At 42.9% G+C, this 16,193-nt stretch overlaps 7 protein-coding genes across 7 annotated transcripts; 3 read left to right on the forward strand and 4 right to left on the reverse strand.

Moving 5' to 3' along the window:
* Nucleotides 1-116: 116 nt before the first annotated feature.
* SAMD00019534_091690 (hypothetical protein) lies at nucleotides 117-434 on the reverse strand (the record flags this gene model as incomplete). The annotated part of the gene is made up of 1 exon (XM_012895583.1): nucleotides 117-434. A coding segment is annotated over one exon (318 nt), but the record flags the coding sequence as incomplete, so codon positions are not given.
* A 757-nt stretch (nucleotides 435-1,191) lies between these two features.
* Nucleotides 1,192-3,805, reverse strand: SAMD00019534_091700 (hypothetical protein; the record flags this gene model as incomplete). Its single annotated transcript, XM_012895584.1, has 4 exons — nucleotides 1,192-2,616; nucleotides 2,686-2,979; nucleotides 3,038-3,436; nucleotides 3,512-3,805. The coding sequence occupies 4 exons, from the start codon at nucleotides 3,803-3,805 to the stop codon at nucleotides 1,192-1,194; spliced, it is 2,412 nt and encodes an 803-aa protein (XP_012751038.1).
* Nucleotides 3,806-5,506: 1,701 nt separating this feature from the next.
* On the forward strand, nucleotides 5,507-8,418 carry SAMD00019534_091710 (hypothetical protein; the record flags this gene model as incomplete). The annotated part of the gene is made up of 4 exons (XM_012895585.1): nucleotides 5,507-6,391; nucleotides 6,452-7,768; nucleotides 7,845-7,955; nucleotides 8,035-8,418. 4 exons carry the CDS (start codon nucleotides 5,507-5,509, stop codon nucleotides 8,416-8,418), a joined length of 2,697 nt encoding a protein of 898 aa, XP_012751039.1.
* Nucleotides 8,419-8,673: 255 nt separating this feature from the next.
* SAMD00019534_091720 (hypothetical protein) lies at nucleotides 8,674-10,141 on the reverse strand (the record flags this gene model as incomplete). The annotated part of the gene is made up of 5 exons (XM_012895586.1): nucleotides 8,674-9,083; nucleotides 9,159-9,450; nucleotides 9,522-9,737; nucleotides 9,818-9,915; nucleotides 9,994-10,141. The coding sequence occupies 5 exons, from the start codon at nucleotides 10,139-10,141 to the stop codon at nucleotides 8,674-8,676; spliced, it is 1,164 nt and encodes a 387-aa protein (XP_012751040.1).
* Nucleotides 10,142-10,975: 834 nt separating this feature from the next.
* Nucleotides 10,976-13,102, forward strand: SAMD00019534_091730 (hypothetical protein; the record flags this gene model as incomplete). Its single annotated transcript, XM_012895587.1, has 4 exons — nucleotides 10,976-11,095; nucleotides 11,200-11,859; nucleotides 11,929-12,175; nucleotides 12,243-13,102. The coding sequence occupies 4 exons, from the start codon at nucleotides 10,976-10,978 to the stop codon at nucleotides 13,100-13,102; spliced, it is 1,887 nt and encodes a 628-aa protein (XP_012751041.1).
* Nucleotides 13,103-13,262: 160 nt separating this feature from the next.
* Nucleotides 13,263-13,832, reverse strand: SAMD00019534_091740 (hypothetical protein; the record flags this gene model as incomplete). Its single annotated transcript, XM_012895588.1, has 3 exons — nucleotides 13,263-13,413; nucleotides 13,499-13,680; nucleotides 13,740-13,832. Coding segments are annotated over 3 exons (426 nt in total), but the record flags the coding sequence as incomplete, so codon positions are not given.
* Nucleotides 13,833-14,688: 856 nt separating this feature from the next.
* SAMD00019534_091750 (hypothetical protein) lies at nucleotides 14,689-16,193 on the forward strand (the record flags this gene model as incomplete). Its single annotated transcript, XM_012895589.1, has 3 exons — nucleotides 14,689-15,150; nucleotides 15,221-15,513; nucleotides 15,592-16,193. Coding segments are annotated over 3 exons (1,357 nt in total), but the record flags the coding sequence as incomplete, so codon positions are not given.

Consider the following 16,193-nt stretch of genomic DNA (forward strand, 5'->3'; position numbering starts at 1 on the left):
ATTGATGAGATGATTGAGTTCCATATACATAAATATATGGATTTAATTTATTAATTAAATCTCCTTCTCAGAATGATATAGTCCTTCCATCAACCAAAGAGGATTTATTGTTTTTAATCTTGGTCTTCCTCGCGCTTGCGCTTGTGACAGAGAGCCACAACAGCATTCTCCAATTGCCTCTCTAGTTGTTCAATTCTAGCGTAGGGGTCTTCTATATCTTGCATATGGATCCAATTCTTCTTGAAATCCTCCTTTGTCAATGGGTAATTGAGGTATTGGTCCTCAAATAATTTCGACGCGCCTGGTCCATCCTCTATCTCGAAATCTCCTCGAACATAATTCATGTAAAGATAATACGAGTTTGGCATTTGCTTTACACCCAGTTTGACAGCGTTTAAAATAGTGATACAGTTATCAGCCCATACCTTGATCATTTTAAATTTTCTTATCTGGATTGGTCTACATTCCTCCGTGCATTCTTCGGTCAACCAATCTCCTTTGTAATCATCGACACGGGAAGGGTCAAAGCCAACTCCTAATTGATAACAATTATCGATTGATAGGTTATCGGAATCGTAACATATATGTTCTTTCTTCAATTTTGATTTTCTAGGCATATTAATAGTTGAATAGAAGCTATTGGAAAATGGATCTAGTGATTGATAGTGATATGATCATAAATATTATGTAGGGTGTCATTAATTTAAACACACCAACACACAGGACAAAATACTATTTTGTAAATTCGGTAACTAACAATAAAGTCGTGGCATTGTATTATTATAAATAATAATTTATTAATATCTTGAGATGCAATGATTAACATTAGGTTGCAAGGAGGACAGTATCCTGTAGGACTGGTACTTCTTGGGGCATTGCCATGGCGACATATACCTGATATCTGGGAGACAAGTGGCATTTTGGACAGGTCCTCGACGACGATGGTTGTCGTGGATATTGCAAACAGGGCATCGATGCGTAGACATCCGGTTATTCAGCAAGTCGTATGCATGCATTTGACCAAGAGATGTCTTTGTCGTCTCATGACTGAAATGGAATATAATATTGTTCATAGTTGATATGTGGATGATCAAAAAGTGATTGATTGAGCGAGTGTGAGTGTTTATTGATTGTTTGATTTATGGTTCACTGATGATTGAATGAATGACTGACTGACTGAATGAACTGGTATTAGAGAGAGATGTTTGGATTGTTGGGATTGGGATGGATCGTTGTGGAGTAGATGGTTGGCGAGGTGATGTTGAGGGCAGCCTCCTTGTTCTCTTCAGCAGTGTACAGCTCGGGTGGACGCACGGACATGCGACGCGACAGCTCGCACAGGCTCAGCCACCATTGCTTCTCGGGACGACGATACTTGGGGTTGATGTTCCTCATCATCTCATCGATTGGTGTGAATCGGATGTCTCCGTTAAGGTAGCCGATGCAGCCGGCCAACGAGTGATTGTTCTTGCCAGTGACCTCCTGCTCGATCAGTTTGATAAAGTGGTACATGTGGTAGGTGGCGCTGAGACGGTCACGCGACGATGGGTTTCCACCCTGCTGCAGATGTCCGAGGATGGACTCGCGAGTGTCAAACAGATGCTTGCCCTCCTCCTTGAACAGCGAGTACATAAAGTGCGTGGAGTAGGTGGCCGACGCGTTCTCGCTCGTGATAATGAGACCGATGCGATTGTCGCGCTTGAAACGATCGACAAACATCTTGAGGTCATCGGTGAGCGTTTTGATGTTGACGCCCTCCTCCATGGTGTAGGCGCGCTCTGCGCCACTGGCCAGCGCCGACATGGCCGACAGGTAACCACAATGCGCACCCATGACCTCCACTACAAACAGACGGCGAGAGGCCACGGCCGACTGTTTGATCTTGTCAAGTGCGTCCAGAATGTTGTTCAGACATGTGTCCGAGCCGATGCTTATCTCTGTGCCTGGCACGTTGTTGGCGATGGTGCCTGGTGCACACACCATGCCTACCTTCTCCAGCATTGGGTACTTCTTGCGGAACTGATATAGTGAGCTGATGCCCACGTATCCATTGTAGCCGCCAAACATTAGGATGCAGTTGATGTTGTACTTCTCGAGCGTCTTGATGATGTCCTCAATGTTGGAGTCGTTGGGGATCGATCGGTTGGTGCCCAGCTCGGCGCCGCCCATCACCGCCCAGCCATTGACCGTCATCCAGGTGAGCTCCTTAACGTCGCCCTTGGCCAATCCCGCGAATCCGTTGAACACTCCGTAGACGCCATAGCCCCTGTCGATACCAATACGAGCAAATGCACGCACTGCTGGGTTCATGCCCGGTGAGGGACCGCCCGAGTGCAGGATGGCGATGTTGTAGTTCTTCTTGGGGGCGTTGGTGCGGAAACGATTGGACAGGATGCCAAAGATGTCTGTGAACTCCCTGAAGAGATGGCCACGTCTGTTGATCACCTCGTCAAACTTCTGCTCCTGGATCAGCTTTCCAATGTGCTGTGTCTCACGAACGCACTCCATCAATGGTGATCTCACCACCCTATTACCAATCATTCCAATCATCGATGGCTCCTCTTCCTTTGTCTTTGTGTACAAGTAGTTGATCGCTTCAATTGCCATTCTTGTTGCCTATGTGTGGCGTGTGGCGTGTGAGTGATGCATTCATGTGATCGATCAGGACGGGATGGGACGACTTACAATGTATCGATCCAAATAGGATGGAGTACCTCCACGCTGGACATGACCTAGAATGGTGATACGTGCATCGTGTCCACCATCTTCAAGCATCTGGCGCACATGAGCCGCTGTGATTGGCTTGCCACGTTTATCGATGGCACCCTCTGCCACAATGACCAAACTACATCTTCTTCCAGACAGTCGTCCATGCTCCAATCCCTCCACCATTGCATGTTCCCATCCATCTTCGGGTGGATGCTCAGGGATCAATATATAGTCGGCACCAGTTGCCAGACCAGATACCAATGCCAACCACTAACGTGTTTGGTTAGTGGACGATGTTGAATGATTGATTGAATGATTATATACATACTCCACAGTTCCTGCCCATGACTTCAATGACAAAACTACGCTGGTGGGACTCTGCTGTACTGAGGATTGAATCGATACACTCGAGGATACGGTGACAGGCAGTGTCGGCACCAATGGTGATGTCCGTGCCACACATGTCATTGTCGATAGAGCCGACCATGCCAACGATGGACAGATCATCAAGTCTCATGAGGTCGCCATCAACCTTCTTCTCATCGACCAACTCTTTGAGTAGTGACAGCCACTCTGTACGCAACAAGTTGGCGCCAGTCAGACTGCCATCACCTCCAATCACGACCAAGTTGTTGATCTTGTTCTTGACCAAGTTGAACACAGCCTTCTTCCTGCCCTCCTTTGTTCTGAACTCTGCACTGCGAGCTGTACCAATGATAGTGCCACCCTGAGTTGATGAGGAGTATGCTTGTTAGATGACCATTGGGGGACACTCTAGATGACGGTAAGCTAGTATACTTACACGATTCATTATGCTGGCCACTGATCCCCAGTTGACTGGGACGATTGATCCCTTTACAAGACCATTGTAGCCCTCACGGATGGCGTAGACTTCTGCTCCTTTCATCAGTGCGGCACGGACTAGTGCACGAATGGCAGGGTTCATACCACTAGAGTCACCGCCACTTGTTAGGAAGGCAATACGCTTTGGTTCTCCCTTGCATCTTTCATAATCGAATGAGAATATATTATCAAAGTTAAGATGATCTTCAACAACAGGTTTCTTCCCCTGTTGTTGATCTGTTTGTTTACTCATAATATATGAATAAATATATATATAAGTTAAATTAAACAAATAAATGAATGAATGTAGTGTATGTTTCAAGATTGATTGTGATGGATAAATGAAAGCTACCACTGGGGTGAAGTGAGAAGTTCACTTTTAACTCAATTTCTGGATCTAGATAATAAATAAAATCATTTTTATAAATATAATATTATAAATAAATAAATATTCATCCAGATCTATATATCTTATTTCTTGATTGTTTAGGTTAATCTTGAAATTTAGGATAGCTATTTAACGCAAACCAATCATACCTCAATCAATCATCAATCAATCACTTTATCAATAAATATTCTTTTTAAGGTTAGAAATATTCTTTCTTATTTATAAATAAATCATTGTTTCATATTAATTAATATTTACCTTATTTCCAAAGATTAATATTAGATACTAAATAATGGAAGAAATAAATTTTGTCAATGATTCGGAATATGATTATGAATACTCTTTTCCAACATCTTCGATATCTTCATCCTCTGATAATGAAGAATATTATAATAATTTATTTTGGTCAAGACTTATTATTGATAAATCAAGAACAAAGTCTGAAAATGACGTATACAATTATTCCAGTTTATTGCCAGTTGATAATTATGATGATGATGAACATAAAGATCATAGTGACAATACTTTTTATTATGATCGAAATGTATACTCCTATAGTAATAATTCATTCAAATCAAGTCCATCTTATATTAAAATATTTGGTCAACCAAAGAATAGAAAGAACAATGTACATAATATAAATGAATTCCAGAGGTATAGAACAAAGACTCGTAGACATCAAAAGAATATCAGAAAGTGCAAGGACAATCTAATGAGAGGTCGCAGGGAATTGAATTCAATCATTCAAAACCAAGAGATGACCAGAATCAAACTCGACAGCCTAACAATTCAATAAATAACCTAATTCATATTATATTGTCTTTATTTCTTTTTAATTCCCAAGACAGAGTCAAGTCCATAAGTGTCGATAAGAGAGAGAATGATTGGTTGTTTGATCATTGTTAATGCTTGCTTGTTTGTGTATGTGTTGGTGTGTATGTGTGTGTCACAGGGTCATGAGTGTTTCCCAAGTGTGTGAAAGATTGATTGAGAGAGTGAGTGAGAGAGTGACCAGACTTGGTTGATGGGTTCGAGAGTGGGAGAGAGTGAGAACACACAAACACCTCTCATACACCCACACACTAACCTTATCAACAAACAAACAAACAAACAAGGTGGCACCAATAATGATGTGAATGAATGAATGATGAATGAATGAATGAAAGAGGGACATAGAACCAATCAATCATTCACTCTCATACTCTACCTACCTCACTCACATTCACATTATCTACATACCTCTCAAGAAGAGAGAGAGAGATAGAGAGTCTTTAGACGCAGCTCATCAATCAATCAATCAATCAATCAATCATTCTTTCGTTAATTCATTCATTATTTATCATTATTATAAACTACTTGTTACAACATCATTCATTCATTCAATCATTCATTCATATATATATATATATACATACATACATTTATGTTAACAAGTTGTAGTAGTTGTTGTAATAAGATAAGATTAAGATTAAGATAAAGATAGGATTACATATTTATTTAATATAATATACAATAGATATAGTTGTTGAAGATTGAAACAACAACAAAGTAGTAACAGAGAAGCAGATGACAATGCAGCCTGAACTAGCTGTAAATGTCTTCTGGGATCTGGAGAACTGCTCGGTACCCTCACATATGAGGGGAATACATGTGGTCAATGCAATACGATCATTCGCTCTACAACGTGGCGTACTAAAGAATATATCAGCCTTTGCCAATCTAAAGCTGATCAAGGATGAACTGCGCTCCAACCTACAAGAGTGCGGTGTGCTCCTACACGACGTGTCGCGAAACAAGTCCAATGCATCGGATATCGCTATATTGGTGGAGATACTCAAACTGGTCATCGATAACAAGCCACCTCATTGTATCGTCTTGATATCTGGTGATCGAGACTTTAGCAATGTGCTCAACACGCTGACCTTTCGTCGATACCAAGTCTACTTGATACACTCGTCGCACGCCTCTGACGTGCTCAAATACTCTGCCACTGCCTCCTACGAATGGTTCTCTCTTCTCCGCGGAACAATCAAGGCGCCAACATCTCCTGTCATGCCACCATCAACTCCACCACAACAGCAACAACAGTTATCTTATGGTGGTGGTGGTGGATCGGGTAATGGTATGCAGCAACAACAACAACAGCAACAGCATCAACCACAACAACAACAACAGCAACAACAACAACAACAACAGCAGCAACAACAACAGTTCACCAATCTCAATAGTCCATCACATAACAATGTTCGAGAGCATGCTCCTCAGTCACAACAACAACAACAACAACAACAACAACAACAACCACAACAACAACATCAACAACAGCAACAACAACAACAACAACAACTTCAGCAACAACAGCAACAACAACAACAACAATTACAACAACAACAACAACAACAGCAGCAACAGCAACAACAACAACAACAGCAACAGCAACAACAACAATATGTACATAATATGCTCAATACATCACAATCAATTATCAATCAAACACAAGCACAAACAAAGAATGTTGGCAAGAACGATAAAGTCGACATTGAGAAGGACAGCTTCAAACTGAACGCACCGCCGCAATCGGACGAGGCCGACACACAGTCGCAGCAGGCCGCCGACGACGCCAATGGGTCCTCGGAGGACACCAGCGGCAACAACTCGCCCACCAACATCCTGCGGAACCTCAGCTGCGACAGGTTCGCGAATGACGACGTACTCTCTGACCTGACCGAGCAGATCGACCTGTGTAGCAGCAGCGTCGCTGGCGGCGTCAATGGGCCCGTCGATGAGAAGAAGAAGTCGACTGACAACGAGCATGCCATGTTCAGCGGCTCGCCCAACCATCTGGAGGTGGACGACGAGGATTTCAACAATGAGGAGGATGCCGAGATGCGCGGCAACATGTACGAGGTGGACGATGAGGAGAGCTCTTACGCCGACTTCCAAGAGCCAGGCTCTGACTCTTTCGCCTTTGGTGGCGATGAGATCATGAGCAGCAGCAACAACCAACATAACAAGTTAATCAAGATGTCAAATAACAACAACAACAACAGTAACAACAACAACTTTGAAAAGACAACAATGGCCATTCCAAAGGACTATCACCATATCACCTTTACAAACTGTCAGCACCTCAACTCGGTAATAGCAAAGTTCTTCCCACTGCTAGAGATGCTGGAGAAGAGCGAGAACAAACGACTGGTATTCTCAGAGATTGGCATCAAGATGCAGTTCCTCAAGCTCGGCTATACAAAGCTCAACAACTACCTGTATGACGCGCAAGCCATCGGACTCATCTCGATCAAACAGATCAGACAGATATCGTGGGCCTTTCCCAAAGTCAGCCTGGACAACCGCTCATCATTCGACCTCTCCAAGAACTTCCAAAAGATCTACTCGCATCTGCTGCTGGCGCTCGAAGGCCTCAAGACCGACTACTTCCGGCCGACCGAGTCACAGATCGTGAAGCGAATGAAGAAGCTCGATCTACCTTGCTACAACTTTGACCTCATTCTCATCCCGCTGGCCATGTCTCACTCGCTCATAATCGAAGGAGAGAAGCCCAACCGACTGGTCTATCCACCGACTGGACGCTATGAGGGCCTGGACCCATCGAACCCCAATCCAGACTACTTCTCACCGCACACCTGGAAGTTGTTTGAGGACTTCCTTCGATCCGTGCATCCACTGTCCAGGAATGGCCGCTATGGATTCGCACTCTTCCTCAAAGAGTCTGGTCCATCCGAGCTCCGCGAGATGCCCCTGGCAGTTGTCACCTCAATGGTCGAGCTAGCACTCAAGAAGAAGCTACTCCTTTACAAGAGCTCAAATGTAAGTTAGTTAACCCTCTATTGATTGATTGATTGATCGATCGTGATGGACTAACACGTTGTTGCGCCAACAATAGATTTGTACCAACATCCAAGAAGAACAATCGTCATCGATTAACAAGCAGAGTTCTCAAGTCGGTGAAGAGAAACGATTAGAAGAGAAGGACTCACCTAATGACCCTAGCAATGTATGTATATTGATTCAATGATGATCCATCACAGTGTCCCACTCACTAACTCAATCAAACTTGGAAACTGGATAAATAGGAACTGGTATCTTCCAAAAAGTTTGATGAAGATACAGTACCGGTTTCTTTTACTTGGCCATATAGTGGCCATGTTATTCAGCTGACCGGATCCTTCTTTATGTGGGACCAGAAGGTGCCACTGACGGACCAGCTCTCGATGAATACCTCTCCTCAACGCAACAGTCTGTTGTTGGGAATTGAAGAGAAGCGAACAGATAGCAGTGGAGTAATGGCAGGCGATAGTATATTGTCCACTATGCTCTATCTCGCTCCTGGCAGGTATGAGTACAAGTTCATTGTCGATGGCAACTGGGAGTACGATCCTCAGAAGCCTGTTGTTACGGACGATCGCGGAAACATCAACAACCTCTTGGTCGTCAATTCAAAGATCAGAAAGGAATGATTACATTATTACTTTATATATATATTTATGTATGAACAATACAAGGCAACAAACAACTACGACACCATCATCATCCTTGCGTTACTCATTCATTCACTCACTCACCGCATATAACAAACTGTTGGCACTTGTATTAAATGGAAATGAATGGATGGATGTAAAGGGGATGAGATGCTGTATGATATTGATGTACTTGGGAGTAGTTGGAGGTTTATACAAGTCAGTCAGGGCGCAGCAGCGCCACGTGTCATCAGTTCAACAGGTATAGTTCTTGCTGTTCAAATAGGAGATCGCCAGCTCGAATGGCTCCTCGCTCGACTCTTGCTTGTTGACGTGAGCGATGGCCTCGCGCACGTGGGACTCCTGGAAACCAATGGCCAGCAGATTGCCAATGACCTCGTCCATGTTGGCATCCTTCCTCGTCTTAAACTCGCTATTTAGCAGGATGTTGTCGCCGTCCAACGTGATGATCTTCTCCCACACGATGTTCCTCTCCGTCTCGTAGCCAATGTCCGTCACCAAGATGTGCAGACTGCCATCGTGCTTGGTGATCGTGGCGAAGTGATTGTTCCTAAAAAATACACATATCTCGTCCTCCTCCAAGCTTGTTCTAATCTGTTCCAATCCATAAGAGGACAACTGGCTTCCATTCAACAAGTCTCTGACTGTTTGTTGTTATGCATCCATTGTTAGAATGTGATGTGAATGAAACTGATCGCGATAATGAATGTGTGACTTACTCTGCTTCTCGGCCTTTGATGAGATTAAAGGGAAGCTCTTCTCAAAGTCCACAATCTTTGTGGCCAGCTCGTTGTAGCTGAGGTTGCTTATCAAGTTGTGTGCCTCGACGTTCTCTGGGTCGCTGAGCCATCCGTGAACCAGTCTGATCTTCAGATAGTCAAAGATTTGAATCGGATGGTTCTTCTCGAATGCAAAGATGTTGTTGAATAAGATATTTACAATGAGACCAGTCTCCAACGTTGGGAGTACAGTCTTGTCATAGTCCTCTATGATCTGGATAAAGTGTGGCTCCTAAATGTCGGTGTCCCGGGGTCAGTATCCGATCAATCGATCAATCAATCAATTAATCAATCTTATCTTACATCTTTGTAGAGTTGCTTTGCATATCTTATGATTAGGTCGCCAAGCTTCTGCAAGGATATCAATGTATTCTCTTGTTCGATGTTGATCTTGCCCTGTAACAGTAGGACGTTGCCTATTGAGATCAAAGGACATGGACCATTCTCATTCTGTAGTACAATCCTCCTCTCTTTACCTTTGTACTGTACTCTCTTTACTCTATATTGTTTTGATGTTTCCTTTACATGTTCCCCAAAAGTTATTAAGTTAGTATATCATTGATGACCCTCTATGACCTGGATCAGAAGTCCAAACATACCACTGGTGCTATATCATCCATCAACTGTACATCCAATACGAACACCAATGTCTCATAGTCCTTTGCATTGTCCCAATATGATGCACCCTTATCCGAGTCTGTATCGTATCATTCAATCAATCAATCAATCATGTTAGTAAAGGTGTTGTGTCTGATCAATTGTCGGTCAATCATACCTAGATGAAACCATAGATGGTTCTCTTTGACACCGATTACTGTTGCGGGACCCTTTGGAGTCTTGACACGTGAACCAGGGAAGAAACCAAACTTCTCACAAGACTGGCGTGAGGTATCGAACTCCTCAGACTTGCCATTCTTTGTCATATATAAAATCTTGTTCTCAGTCATCTTGTTTCTTTTCTGTATGTAGTTATATTAAAGTTATAATTAATTAATTAAGTTTATGTGTATTTGTGTGTGATGTGTGTTTGTTTGATGATAAATGAATAATGAATGATGATTGTGATACATACACACATTAATTAATTGAGTCATTGGTGAAGCTGCCAATTTTTTTAATTAAACTTGTGTGTTGAAGTTGTTCTTGGTTTTGTTTGAATTATCAGCTGATTATTTGTGAGGCTCTGTGAACTATCGTCCATGGCACTCGGTCATGACCACTCGTGATAACAAGTAATTAAGTACGTAAGTTCACCATCATCATTAAAGTGATCTGTCTCTTATCATTATATAAGAGTTGATTGAACATCCTTCTAAATAATTCATAGATATTTCAATTTCTAGGACATCATAAATAAATAAATAAATAATAAAGTCTTTGTTCACTCACTGCTTTAGTTATCGCCTGGTCTTGATTGATTGACATGACATGACCTGGACAAGATGTCAATCAAATCGATTATTATTTTTGGACACAACTACAAACACAAAAAGCCCTGGGACGACTTTGTGAAGCTTTGGTGCCTCCCCACTCACACACTCACAAACACACAGTTCATTCACCTTCACTTTCATTCATTTCATTTCAATTCACCAACTCCACCTCCCAACCAACAACATCACTGTCACTCACTCCCTCACGCACAGACATACAAGGACTCGACTTCAACAACAACAAACATCAAGAAGTCCTTGTACTTCGCTCATTCATTTACAAACTATCTTTATATATTACATTAACAAACATTAATAATATATATGGCCTCAGCAGAATTCTATATATTCCAATGGGGATCCATTATATTCTTGGTGTCACTATCAGGCCTGTTCGCAGGTCTAACACTTGGTATCATGTCTCTTGATATCACAGGTCTAGAAGTATGTTATATTATTATCATCATCATCATCATCATCATCATCATCATCATCATCATCATCATCACATTCAATCATTCAAATACTTACATTCAATCAATGAACAGATTATTATTGCAAGTGGAGACCCTCGTGAGAGCAAGTATGCAAAGAAGATATATCCAGTGCGACAGAGAGGCAACTTGTTGCTTTGTACACTATTGTTGGGTAACGTGTCGGTCAACTCGTTGCTGTCTATTCTGTTGGCCGATATCACTTCGGGCTTTGTAGGTTTCCTGCTGTCCACCGTCATCATTCTGCTGGCCGGTGAGATCATCCCCCAGGCATCGTGCTCGCGTCACGCCCTCGCCGTTGGCGCGCACACCATCTGGGTCGTGTACATCTTCATCTTTATCTTCTTCCCCGTGGCCTATCCAATCAGTTGTGCGCTCGACTTTGTGCTGGGTCGCGAGATGGGCACCATCTACAGTCGTCATCAGCTCAAGAAGCTGCTGGACATCCACAGTGCGCACGCCATGGAGAGTGGTGTGTCACGTAGCGACGTCACCATGCTGACAGGAGTGCTGGACTTTGGCCAGAAGAAGGTGGCTCAGGTCATGACCCCGCTGGAACAGGTCTTCATGCTGGACATCGAATCCAAACTCGACATCAACATGATGACATCCATCCTTGAGAATGGTCACAGTAGAATGCCCGTATACGAAGGTGACCGCACCAACATTGTCGGCTGTCTACACATGAGAGATCTCGTCCTCCTGAACCCAGAGGTATGTTCATCGCAGCCGTCAGGCCCACACTCATTCATACTAACACATCACACCCATCAACTACTACAGGATGGTGTACCTTTGAAGACTGTCATTGGTCTGTTCCATAGACAGCTGCTAAAGACATGGCATGATACATCACTCGAGCAGATGCTCAATGAGTTCAAGACGGGCAAGAGCCATATGGCCATCGTCCACAAGGTTAACTCTGATGGCGATGGCGATCCCTTCTATGAGAACCTTGGCATCATCTGTCTTGAAGACGTACTCGAAGAGATCCTTCAAGATGAGATCCTCGATGAGGCTGATCATTATGGTAGGTGGACCAATCAATCACATGTCATACCCATGCATGCACACGCTAACCTAACCTCTACCTTTAGAATCTGGAACGAATGGAGCAGTTGATTACAAGACTATTGGTAGCTTCCATGGCACAAAGACAAGGACACCAACAAAGATATCGTCGCAACAGATGATCGCCGTGCATTCATTCTTGAGTGGCTGCATGCCAGAGTTCTCGTCCAAGCTGATATCTGAGACGGCCTTTAGGAATATGTTGTCCAACAAGGGCGCCATGGTGGTCGAGTACGACAAGCCCAAGAAGGGCGACCAGTTCATCTACAAGCGTGGCGTCAGCGACACGTTCTTCACAATCGTGCTGCAGGGCAAGCTGGAGATCAAGTCGGGAGGAGAGGGCTTTGTCAGCGAGGGAGGCCCATTCTCCACACTTGGCATCAACGCGCTGAAGGAGGATCAGTTCATTCCGGACTTCTCGGCCCGCGTTACTTCGGCCAACATTCAGCTGCTCAGGATCAACAAGCCGGCGTACGATGCAGCGATCAAGGCAACGACCGAGGAGTACAACACTCATGTGTTCAAGAGAGGCGAGACATTGGCCACCTACTTGGGCGGCACGTCAACAACATCAACGTCATCACCAAACGAGCGCAAGCCAACTACCACAACGACGACTACATCGACTACAACCACTACACCTACATCCATCCCACCACATCATCTACAGCAACATACGTTGATAGACCTGAGTAGTCCCCTCGTACATGGCACCAGTAACAACATCAACAACAGCAACAACAGCAACAATCTGAACAACCTCACCGACATTGGTGGTGGCATCGATGGCCACAATGGTGGCATTAGAAACTCAGGCATCATCCCATCGTCCTCGATACATGATCACCACGACGACGATGATGATATTCAAAGCAATCTCATCTAGTCCTCCTTGCCTCGCCTGTCAAGTCCCAATACATCATCAATGATCTAACAACCTGTACATGTATCTATCTGTATGTTTCCAAGTTAGTTTATTTCCTTTCGCGTTCGCTACGATCTGATTATGTTTGTTTGTTTGTTCGTTTGATTGATTGATTGATCGCTTAGTCAGAGAAGAGGTTGAACAACAAGATGAAGAGGTAGACAAAGAACATGATCATATAGAAGACCAACTTGAGCATCAGGTGATTGCCAATCTTGCTGGTTTGAGAGTATACTTTGGTGGCATCGCACAAATATGTTCTGCTATTATATCTATTTGAATGAATGATTACAAGTTAGTCCTTGATGTGTGACACGTGATCCACTTCATACATCCATCAATTTATAAACAACTTACCTCATGATGTGATAATATACTAAAGGCATGTTCAGTAGGAATAGGACCAGTCTAAAGGTGAGCAAGAACCATCCAGCAAACACACCCTGTAAGATGTACTCTGGCAATACGAAACGGTTGTATCTCTTGCAAAAGTCGATAGAGTTGATATCATTTCCTTCCAAGTCTGTCAAGAGCAATAGCTATATAATGGCATGAGTTGGTAAGATGATGTGATTGAATGAATGAATATAATGCATACCTCATAGACAACGATACCTAGCAAGACACCTGATGAAATCAGGGATATGAGCATGGTCACATCAAAGCCTGAAGTTGATAACTCATACATTATTATGTGTAGTCGTCGTTATATTATATATATATGTTTACAATAAATAAAGAGTTTGAATGAATGAATGAATTGATGGAAGTAATAGATGTTTGATCTTCAATTCAACCCATCAAAAGTTGTTGTTGTGCATCCATCCATCCAATGAAGGGGCTTGTTTCCGCGCGGTCTTGTGTTGATGAATTAAATTCAACGATGTGCCATTGTTCATTCACTTTATTTCAACGATGACTCATTCAAACAAGCAAACAAATAATAATCACCATTTATAAGTCTTTGAAAGTATCGAGCGAACGAATGAAAGAGAGATGTTTACATGTATGTTAAAGAGTAAATAGTTGTATTACAAGAGATAATTAGAAGGAAGTGAATGAGTTACTGAACACTTGCAAGAGGATGATGTGTCATTGTTCAGTTGTATTGTTGACCACCCTGGAGTGTATACATCCCAGCGAGTAGTATTCCAACTTTTAATGTTGCATCCAATATATCTCTCCAAACAATTATTTGATTGATCAATCAAGATTTTTATTTATAAATCACAGTTTTGGTTATTGTTGGCGAGGAGTCTTTGAAAAAGGACCCCGAATGGACACGACACCCGATTGCGTCACCTTTCAACCCAGATAATCAAAGTTGCCGATCTTTGAACTGATTAACAGAATAGCTCAACCAATCCTGACGTTGTCTTGGATGACCCTCACGGTCATTCATTCATTCATTCATTCAACATATAATTGAATAACTAACAATCAATCAAACATGGGTACTTTTGAATTGATGTTCGTTTTGTTCATTGCTTACTTGTTGCTCTCATTCGTAAGTATAACACATTCAAATATCATTTGGAATGATTCCATACCATACTCATTCATCATTGTCACAGATCAACAAGAATAGGAGACAATCAAATCGTGATCCAAAGGGCCCTTGGGAGTTCCCAATCCTTGGAAGTCTGTTGTACTTGACGGACAAGCCTCATTTGGGTTTGACAGCAATGTCCAAGAGATATGGTGGTGTGTTTAGATTGTGGATGGGCGACCTGTACAGCATCAGTGTTAGTGATCCAAAGATTATTCGTGAGGTCTGGCACAAGAACTTTGAGAGCTTCACAGATCGTCCAATCATCCCCTCCTTCATCTACTTTAGTGGCAACTTCCTCAACTTGGCTGCATCAAAGTATGAGCGATGGAAGCACAACCGACACATTGTCGCCAACGCCTTCACCAAGACCAAACTCAAGACAATCCACAACGTCCTCGATCGTCAATGTCTCAACCTCATCAACAGGATGTCAGAGTTTGCCAAGTCTGGTCAAAATGTATGTTTGAGTCCACTGGAACCATTCCAATCAATCGCTTACTCACTCAATCAATCACTCAATCACATAGTTCACACCATCCGATCATCTGATGAAGTATTCATTGAATATTATTATGATGATATTGTGTAGTGAGGAGATGTCTTATGATGACGAGGCTGAAGGAAGACTGGCAGAGTTGATCGAACCGATTAATCAGATGTTTGATATGATTGGCACTGGTCACCCAGCTGACTTTATCACAATGTTCCAACCATTCTACCTCGTATACCTCAAGTATGGACCATCCAAGATACTGAAACGTCTACACAGTTACATCTCAGCAGTCTACCACGAGCATCTAAAGGATCTTGATCCAGAGAAGTATGATCAATCAATCACTCGCTCATTCAATCACTCAATCAATCAATCATACTCACTCATTAACTGATGCACACTTAGCCCAAGAGACTTGTTCGATCAGATCATATTGTATGAGTATTATGGCAAGCATGAGGAGTCAATTATAAGGATTGCCATGGACTTTATTATCGCTGGAACAGATACAAGTGGCAACACAATCAATTGGTTAATGTTGTACATGGTCAACAATCCAGAGATACAAGAGAAGGCCTATGGTGAGCTGTTGGCCACGGTTGGAAAGGACCGCGCTGCCACTGTGAGCGACAGGATAAACACACCCTATGTGATGGCCATCATCAAGGAGGTGCTGAGGATTAAGCCCACGGGTCCACTGGGCCTGCCCAGGATGTGCACTCAAGACGCCGAGGTCGAAGGATACTTCATTCCCAAGGGCACATTGATGACGATGAACATCTACGCAGTACATCATGACGAGGAGTATTGGGACCAGCCATCAGAGTTTAGACCAGAGAGATTCTTGGACAACAATCATACAATGTATTGGATACCGTTCAGCGTTGGACCAAGAGATTGTGTCGGTTCAAACCTGGCAATGGATGAAATCTATGTTGCCACTGCCAACATATTACTCAACTTTAACATTACATCTAGTACTGGAAAGACATTGGATGATACAGAGA

The sequence above is a fragment of the Acytostelium subglobosum genome, assembly GCF_000787575.1.
Source record: "Acytostelium subglobosum LB1 DNA, scaffold: scaffold21, whole genome shotgun sequence".
NCBI classification, from domain to species: Eukaryota; Evosea; class Eumycetozoa; order Acytosteliales; family Acytosteliaceae; genus Acytostelium; species Acytostelium subglobosum.